The sequence below is a fragment of the Benincasa hispida genome, chromosome 11 (genome assembly GCF_009727055.1).
Source record: "Benincasa hispida cultivar B227 chromosome 11, ASM972705v1, whole genome shotgun sequence".
Classification (NCBI taxonomy): Eukaryota; Viridiplantae; Streptophyta; class Magnoliopsida; order Cucurbitales; family Cucurbitaceae; genus Benincasa; species Benincasa hispida.
The window spans coordinates 28,330,744-28,340,900 of NC_052359.1; the positions used below are offsets into that span (position 1 = coordinate 28,330,744).

Consider the following 10,157-nt stretch of genomic DNA (forward strand, 5'->3'; position numbering starts at 1 on the left):
TGTACAATCTCATAGGAAACAAGTTCCTGGAGACAGTTGACAGAAGGTGAAACAATCTTTAAGGTAGGGACCGAGGAGATTGTTTCAGCCAAAGCAGTGGAAGATATGAAGTTATTTTTAGGAGATAAGTACATTTATTTGAAAAATATATATTATATTCCTTCTATGAAAATGAATCTAATTTCTATCTCTTGTTTGCTAGAACAAAATCATAAAGTTTATTTTGAAAATGATGAAGTGTTCATCAATATGGGAAATAAACAGATTTTCTTTGCAAAATTAGAAAATAACTTATACATGTTAAAACCAACTGAGGTCAAAGCTGTTTTGAACATAGAGATGTGTAAAACTGCTGGGACTTATAAGAAGAGGAAGATTTCTCCAAATGCTTATCTTTGGCACTTGAGACTGGGTCACATAAATTTCAACAAGATTGAGAGATTGGTTAAGAATGATCATCTAAATAAGTTGGAAAACAATTGATTACCACCTTGTGAGTCCCGTCTCAAGGTAAAATGACAAAAAGATTTTTTTTATGGAAAAGGTCTTAGAGCCAAAAAAAACCCTAGAGCTAATTCACTCAGACCTTTATGGCCCTCTAAATGTTAGAGCAAGAGGAGGGTATGAATATTTCATCAGTTTTATAGATGATTATTCCAGGTATGGGCATGTTTACCTAATGCACTAAAAGTCTGAAACTTTTGAAAAGTTCAAAGAGTATAAGGTTGAGGTTGAGAACCAATTAAGTAAAAAGTTTAAAACACTTCGATCGGATCGAGGTGGTGAGTATATGGACACAAAATTCCAGAACTATTTGATAGAACATGAAGTTCAGTCTCAACTCACAGCCCCTGGCACACCTCAGTAGAACGGTGTGACAAAGAGGAGAAACAGAACCTTGTTGTACATGGTTCATTCCATAATGAGTTACGCTCGGTTATCAAATTCTTTTTAGGGACACGCAGTTGAGACTACAGTGTATATTTTGAACATGGTTCCCTCAAAAAGTGTTTCTGAAACACCTTACAAGCTCTGGAGAGAATGTAGAGGAAATCTATATTACTTCAGGATTTGGGGTTGTCTAGCACATGTGTTGGTGCAAAATCCTAAAAAGTTGGAACATCGTTCAAAAGTGTGCCTATTTGTAAGCTACCCAAAAGAGACAAGAGGTGGTCTCTTTTATGATCCTCAAGAAGATAAAGTATTTTTGTCGACAAATGCAATTTTCTTAGAGGAAGACTACATAAAGAATCATCAACCTCGTAGTAAGCTAGTAATAGAAGAAATGTCCAGAGAAACGAGAAATATTTCAACAAGAGTTGTTGATAAAGCAGGTCCTTCAACAAGAGTTGTTGATAGAACAGGTCCGTCAACAAAAGTTGATGAAACTGAGACTCCACATCATTCTCAAGAGTTGAGAATGCCTCGTTGTAGTGGGAGGGTTGTACAATAGCCTGACCAGTACATGGGTTTAACTGAAATTCAACCCATCATGCCTGATGATGGTTTAGAGGATCCATTGTCTTTTAACCAAGCAATGAACGATGTGGACAAAGACTAATGGATTAAAGCCATGTACCTTGAAATGGAATCTATGTATTTCAATTCTGTCTGGGATCTTGTAGATCAACCAGAAGGGGTAAAACTCATTGGTTGCAAATGGATCTACAAGAGAAAACGAGGCCAAGTTGGTACAAACCTACAAAGCTAGACTTGTGGAAAAAGGGTTTACCCAAAGAGAGGGGTTAGATTTTGAAGAAACCTTATCTCCAGTTGCCATGATAAAGTCTATTAGAATACTCTTGTCCATTGTCACATTTTATGATTATAAAATATGGCAAATGGATGTCAAGACAGCTTTTCTGAATGGCTATCTTGAAGAAAGTATCTATATTTCTCAACCAGAAGGGTTCATACAGCAAGGTCAAGAGCAAAAGATTTGCAAGCTTAATCGATTCATTTATGAATTAAAAAAAGCTTCTAGATTCTAGAATATGATTTTTGACAATGCGATCAAATCTTATAGCTTTGAACAAAATGTTGATGAACCCTGTGTATATAAGAAAATCGTAAACAAAACTGTCGCTTTCTGGTGTTGTATGTTGATGATATTCTACTCATTGGGAATGAGGTAGACTATCTAGCTGACGTTAAGAGATGGTTGGCTTCATAAATCCAAATGAAAGATTTAGAAGAAACACGATATATTCTTGGAATCAAAATAGTTCAGAATCGTGAGAATAGAACATTAGCATTATCTTAAGCATCTTATATAGACAAGATGTTATCTAGATATAAAATGCAAAATTCTAAGAAAGGATCTTTACCTTTCAGGCATGGAATTCACTTATCTAAGAAACATAGTCCTAAGTGTTAGGGTTGATGCCCTAAAGTCTCGTGTCCTGTAGTTTGTAAACAGTATGTACGAACACTTGTGATTTTTAATATATGATATTTACTTCACATATTGTTATTTTGCTCGGTTAGTTGTTTTATTTGCTTTACCACAAACCAATAAACATAAAATCCCTGGTTATCTGTATGTGACTCAAGCATGTATGTGGTGACATACAAGTGGATTATGTCTTGAGTGATAACCAAAATGGTCTGTAGTATATGGATATAGGAGGGAAACCTTATCTTGATAATGTTACGGACGCGACCCGCTTTGTGGAATGGTCACAGTGTTTGTGACTTGTCACAGAATGAAATCTGATCCTGATCATGATCGTGTTTGGGGACATGCGAGCGGGTCGTCCTATATGAAGAGTTTGTATTAAGACCTGACCATGAAGTTGTTAACGTTCTCGTATAATAACACCGTTCATGACAGAGACTTCACTTCACTGGAATGACCATAGGTAACATGAACCTCAATCCTGAGTGAGTTGGGAACTTCCTGTCATTGAGGGCGGTAACATTTGATTTGTATGGGTGCAAGTGGCCAAGTCACTGATTCAAACCTACCATTGAGGATACATCTGATTAGAGAGTGGGGAACTCAAACCACAAGATGGAATTCACTTCTTCCTGAGGCAGGTGATAAGTAGATAGATGGCTCCCTTAAGAGCTGATTCTGGGGGGCTTTGAACAATGTGGCGCCACACACTTCTCTAGCCCGAGAGGTGTTCACACATAATTTGGAACTATGCTGTATTTGTCATTAGAGGGAATCAGTGGTACTTAAGGAGTGAGATGTAACTACAGGGGCAAAAACGGTAAATTGGCTCAGCTATATTTATGAGCATCTTGAAGGGTCATCAATACTCATGATTGGTTATATCCAATGGACACGAAATATTGCTGTGGTGAGAAGAGTTCAGCTGTTGGTCTTTAGTGGAATCACTGACAGTTAACGAATGGTTGAATCTCGTGGCTAAAGAGTTTAGTCAGCTATTCACTATCGTTGGAGCTTTCGAGCTACAGGTTCATTTAGGTCACCTGGTAGCTTTAGATAAAGTCGAGAACCAGTGTTTGGTGGTTAAATTTAAGAATGTTCAAATTGAGAAGAGGAAGTACAATTATATATGGTATAATTGATTGGATTAATTATTATATATATAATTGGCTAAATGTATGAGATACATTATTTTGGAGGAAATTAGATATAAATATGAGTTATATCAAGTAGAGGAGAAAATACTATAGTAGATATGTGATATCAAACCATAGGATATAAATATAATATGATTATATTTATTAATTAATTAATTAATTGATTAATTATATGATAATTAATCATTTTTTCCACGTTCGAACGTGGGTTAGTGGGTAGCGTTGGTTATGGTAACCGATGGGTTAAAATGAAAAATGTTTTCATTTTTGCATAGTCGGTCAATCACCCAAAAAGATTTCGTGAAGCACGCGTTGGTGTTGATCGCTTGAGAGCCTATGCGATAGCGTTCTCCGTCTAAACGATCGTATACCTCGTGCCAAAACGATCACACACTATTGCCTATACGATTGGATAGCTTGTCTAAACGATCGTATAGTGTGCCAATTTAGCTAAACGATCGTATACCTTTTCCTAAACAATCGTTCAGCAAATCCTACACGATCATGTAGCTCCTCTATGTGATAAGCACTTCCGCTATACGATAGCAGAGTTTCATCTCCCACTTGCTTATCATCTACACGACGTGTTCTCCTCCGTCCTCTACCAAACTCACCAGAGCCCACTCTTTGTGTTTTTTACTCCTAGAATACCCAGGTTTCTCTTATGGTGGTGTTGTCCACGCGACATTGTTCGTGTACGTTCGGATCGTGTTGTTGTAGTCGACATACTCATCGGGTGCTGATAGATCGGTGGGAGGTTTTCCGCTACTGTGGGTTCAAACAAACGAAGACCGTCTTCCTCTGGTATGAACCCCTTTCTCTATGCATTACTGTATTCTGAGCATGCCGATAATGAATTTTATATGCATCACTGAATGTGTTGAATGTATGTCGTTTGTGTTTCGGTCACTGTGAAATCGGAGCGATCTAAGCCCGCTCATAGAACTCTCGGTATGAGATCCTTCACTAAGACACCTCAAGAGGTTGAGGAGATGAATTGAATTCAATATGCATCTGTAGTTGGGAGTTTGATGTATGCAATGTTGTGTACTCGTTTCGATATATGCTATGCCATAGGAATTGTCAGCAGATTTCAGTCCAATTCTCAAGTATCTTCAGAGAACGAGAGATTACATGCTCGTGTATGGTGCTAAGGATTTGATCCTTACTAGATATATGATTCTGACTTTCAGACCGATATTGATTCAAGGAAATCAACTTCGGGGTCAGTATTTACTCTTAACAAAGGAGTAGTGGTGTGGAAGAGCATCAAGCAGAGTTGTATTACAGACTCCACAATGGAAGCTGAGTATGTTGCTGCAAGTGAAGCAACAAAAGAAGTAGTATGGCTCAGAAAGTTCCTGACAGATCTGGAAGTAGTTCCTAATATGTACCTGCCTGTCACTCTCTATTGTGACAACAGTGGAGTAGTTGTAAATTCAAAGGAACCACGAAGCCATAAAAGGGGAAAGCATATTGAGTGAAAGTACCATCTCATCAGGGAGATTGTACACCAAGGAGACGTAATCGTCACCCAAATTGCTTCCCAAGACAACTTAGCTCATCCATTTACAAAGGCACTCTAGGCTAAAGTGTTCGAGGGTCACCTAGTAGGACTAGGTCTACGAGTTTTGTATCACTAGGGCAAGTGGGAGAATTTATGGGTATTTTAAAGCCCTAGTTTATTGTATTTGTACATTTTATCCTCTCCATATAAACTCAGCATTGTATATATTTGTATATATTGATCCAATGGAGTTTTAGTCCAAGTGGGAGTATTGTTGGGTTTTATGTCCTAAAAACTCGCAGTTTGTAAAATGATAAACATTTTCTATAATCAATATACTTGTTATTGATTTCATAAATTGTATGAAAGTCTAAATCCAATAAACTAAGACCCATGACTATTGTATGAGTACTTGAACNTGATTTCATAAATTGTATGAAAGTCTAAATCCAATAAACTAAGACCCATGACTATTGTATGAGTACTTGAACTTTATGTGGAGACATAAGAGTGGATCAGGTTCGAGTAAATAGTCAAAATGATCTATGGTACATGAATAAGGTTGGGTACCATATTCTGGTAACACCATTGGATGTGGCCTACTCTGTAGTTGTTACAAAGAGTTGAAAAGTGCTACATACGATGTGATCCTAATTCGTACATGTTATGACATGAGGATTGGGGGCGTCCTATTGCATAAGATCAGGGCTAAGAAATAAGTCACTCTTACTCTATAACGCTATTTATTTTATGAGACTTACTATTTCACCTAGATGACCTAGGTAACTCGATCTTAATCCTAAGCTAACTATGAACTCTTGTTTATTCAGGATTGCCCTTAGATTTACATAGGTGGGGGTTGGCTCAACAGCGCCGGCTCAATAAGACTCTCATTTTAGGGGTAAGACCAGATAGATAGCTGGGGACATAGGATGTAAGACGGAGTTCATGTCTATCCGATTTAGGGATAGGAGAAAGGCTCTTCTCTCAAGTACTGAATCTAGGTCTTGAACAAGGTGCCCTACCCTCTCACTGGGTTCATAGAGTTTAATTTAGTGATTGGATCACAAACCAGCTGTTCATTAGAGAATCAGTAGGGACTTGAGGAATAAGACGTAATCTCAAGGGTAAAACAAATATTTGACCTAGCCGTTATCGACTTGTTGATTATGGTTAAATCATGTAGACATAATATATCAACACTAAGGGGAGTGCAACTATGGGCTTTAGTGGAGTGACCCATTAGTTAACGAATGAGGATTAATACGATCTAATGAGTTTAACCAATTAATCTCGGATCATTGGAGCTCTGTAGGTCCGCGAGGTCCCCCTACTAGCTCGTAACGGACTAGCTCCAGAATAGCGTGATAAGTTAATTTGAAAAGTTCAAATTAGAATTAAGGGAATTAGTAATTATATGAGATATAATTACATGTTTAATTTGAGAATTAAACGAAATAAGAGAATTTATATATTTAAATATGATTTAAATATATAAAGATGGATATGTGTGATATTAAATTAATTAAGTTTTATTTAATAATGAATTTATGAAATTAATTTTTTTTTATTTTTAAAATAAAAATGAATTTTAAAACCAAATTTTGATTTTGTGATAAAATTGAAAAAGAGAACAACAAAACACAAAATGGAAAAAGTGGTTTTTCCATTATCCATCTTTCAACTTGCTCACTCAAATGGCATTCAACCTTGTCTTGTCTTCTTCAAGCATGAGTTGCAACTTATGCAACTCTCTCCTTTACATGTTGATTTGCAATATAGTGAAGAGCATACAGTGAAATTCGGCCATGCAATCTATAGAGAATTTTAGGGAAAATTCGGGTTGAAGAAAGGGTTCTTTAAGAAGATTGCTGTAGTGAGCATTTCTCCTTTATCCCTTGATTCAAGCTTGTTTTGAGTCCCACAACTCAATCTAAAGCACCAAGAGAATAGTAGGGAAGATGTTGAGGTGGTCTGCAACAAGATTTGGAGAAGATATTAGTTAGAGAATGAGCTTTAAATAAGTATTACAAGAGGTATGTCTTGAAACTCACTTGTTTTCTGCAAGAGCATGCTTTATATTTTGAAAAAAAATAGTGAATTTGAATGCTTAGATGATCCTTGTGCTTCCGCTGTTGCTGATACATTCCTAAACCCCTCCCCCCTCCTCCATCCATCGCACATAACTTAGTGTTTAAGTAATACCAAAAATCAATCTGACTTGTAATCAATTGCATCAAGATCAAAGCATTAGATTTCATTGCATACTTGTAAAGAAATCCCTGAGTTTGGTTTTAAAATAATGTGTTATAGCCTCACAGTTAATATTCATTTCATTGCATGTCATGAACGCATCACAGTTGAGCTTGCACTTGGGTTCAATTAGATAAAACAATGTGTTATAGCCTCACAGTTAATATTCATTTCATTGCATGTCATGAACGCATCAAACTCCTTCATCATGAAATTCCTCATGAATACGACTTCATTTTCCTACCAATGAGAATCGATATCCACGCTGGTCAACCAGAACATGAATTCATTCATCAAGTCCTCTGGAATAACGTGTGTCGATTCATAGGGGACGATGTCAATCGAACGTTCACAGAGCTAAAGGTATTTCTTCTTTTTTTCTATCCCCTTACTGTGTCAACTGGAGGATGTGTACGGTTGTGTCGGCGTCCTCTTCTTACTTATCGTCTCTGTTCCCCCTCAGTGGAAGGTGGAGGAATAGTGTCACTGGTCTTGGTGATGGGTGGAGGATTGGGGTCCTAGAACTTTGTGGAAGGTGGATGAATGGGGTCACGGAACTCGGTGGAATGTGGAGGATTGGAGTCACGGGACTCAATAGTCTTGGTGGACTTCATGCGTAAACCCTATATCATCTACAAGGTATGTTATGTCAAACACAACATGATATAGATTTACATTAGAATAAGTTTAAGATGATATTACATACCCAACACAGTGACTGCAGTAGGCTGGTGATTGTTTGTATGTTGGCCTAAAGGACACTCAAGTCAAACTTCACATCTTTTAAGTATGATTGTCATCACCCAATTTATGCTCCATCATAGACACTTTCTGGTCTATGTCATAGAGTGATGTGTGAATGTCCACACACCTCATGGGCTCAGAATGGGTTGTATTTGGCCGACGTGACACTCGCTCCTCAGTTGGGGGCACATGCTCATCAGTACGGAGCTCGTGAGACTCGTTATGAAGAGGATGAATCTCGCACTCATCGGTAAAGAGCTTGTGAGACTAATGTTTATCGAGTTCTAGCTCGTGGGATCAATGCTCGTGACTCTCATAGTCACTGGAGTGACTACGAGCATCCTCATCATGGTGTGATCTATGTGTCTCTGAGGAGGTCGTCTCGACATCAGTTCGCTCCGACCCTAGTGTCCCTATACTGCCTCTCCCTATCAGACATGATCAATGGTGTGGATGTGATCCTTGTTTGTACAAAACAACGAACAATTTGTTAGTTATATGTGGCATTCACCTTAAACCCAAGTAAATTGTGATGTAATACACTAACCTCGATGGACTCAAACATGTCTCACACTATTGTTTTGGTTGGCAGTGAGTATGTACACTCCCACCTCTAGAACCGAGGTACAACATGTCCATTCAGTTGGGTTGCGACTTTTTTGGCAACCATTGAAATGATCTCGTATGCCCACACCTACCATAATTCATAAACGATTATAAGACAAGCATAAGTAGTAAGTGACATTGACACTACAATGAGTAGATTTCGTATCGCTAGTGAATGGATATTACCTGGAATGCATGAGGAAACCCCGATAGGTTGTACTTGACAATGTAGTTCTTATTGTGCTTGAACCTTTTTTTGTAGTTATCTGCCTTACCACTCAATCCTTTTTGTAGTCCAAGTAACGTTCTCCCCATAACATATTTCTCCAATCCATAGAATTGAAGTAATTTAAATCCTCCACATCAATTAATAAGGTCTTGTCAGCATTGTCTTCGTCTTCTCCTTTTCCATCATACCCAATTCAGTGTAATAGACCAATGTCATCTTCACAGCATCCATGTCATTCTCAAACTCCATCTCCTTGTACACTGTCTCTAAGGTACAAATATGAATGTCCCCTGCAAAATCATTCTTTAAGTACCTATTACGTAGTGATCTAGTTACTTCAACCCTCCTCACATCTACTGGATTAAATGACCGCCACAATCTCGTCACCAGTAGGAAGTCTTCTTTGGTGAATGTTACAATCGTATCATTCAAATTGAATTTCATTGCATCATTTCTATTGTCTTCAACCTCCCTCAATAGAATGTAATGGGCCAAAGGACTGTTGAAGATAATGTAGATGTCCATGAATCGCCTAAATACCGTCTTTCTGAAGAGGGCAAGTTGAGTGGGAGTAAGCTTCTCTTTCACTACCTTGTTAATCGTCCTAATGTGAAAAGATAGACTGGTCGTTTGGCCTAGGAAACGATCCTGGGGAGGAATCTTGAATTGTCTAGCCATACTGCACAGAATAAAAAAAAATAGGGGTAAAGAATAATTCTGTTCAATACTCGATACACGATGCACGATACAAGATACTCAATTTCTAAATACTAGATACATGGTACATGGTGTCCCTTACTTGCTACATTACAAGTGACTATAAGGTCAATTATCGAGCATTCAGTTTGATTTTCCAACTTCATGCAATATCCAACTCAAACCCTAAACTCTAGACAGTCTGAAATAACAAAAATATGAAAACTGAAACGAAACAAACTCGAAGTCCAGCCAAACATGCAAGATATGAAAATATAAATGAAAACAATGTTGATCGAGTATTGAGTAACATGCAAGTGCATATCGAGGAACATGATGTAGAGATAGTCAAGTTTTGAGTGAATGATGCCAAAATACAAACAAGGAGAAGAATGTTACCTGATGTATAGATAGTCGAGTTTCGAGTGTAGAGGTGTTGTCGTCGAAGGATATACAGTTGGACGAACAAAGAGAATAGTCTAAGCTCGTCAGAAGTGGTGAAATAATGGACTTCAAAAGCCTTCAAATGGGTTAAGAATTCAAAAGAATCGAGTATAAAGTATCGAG

General features: G+C 37.7%; 1 protein-coding gene across 1 annotated transcript; it reads right to left on the reverse strand.

Moving 5' to 3' along the window:
* Positions 1–9,032: 9,032 nt before the first annotated feature.
* LOC120090649 lies at positions 9,033–9,572 on the reverse strand. Its single transcript, XM_039048367.1, has one exon. It carries the CDS (start codon positions 9,570–9,572, stop codon positions 9,033–9,035), a length of 540 nt encoding a protein of 179 aa, XP_038904295.1.
* Positions 9,573–10,157: the final 585 nt, after the last annotated feature.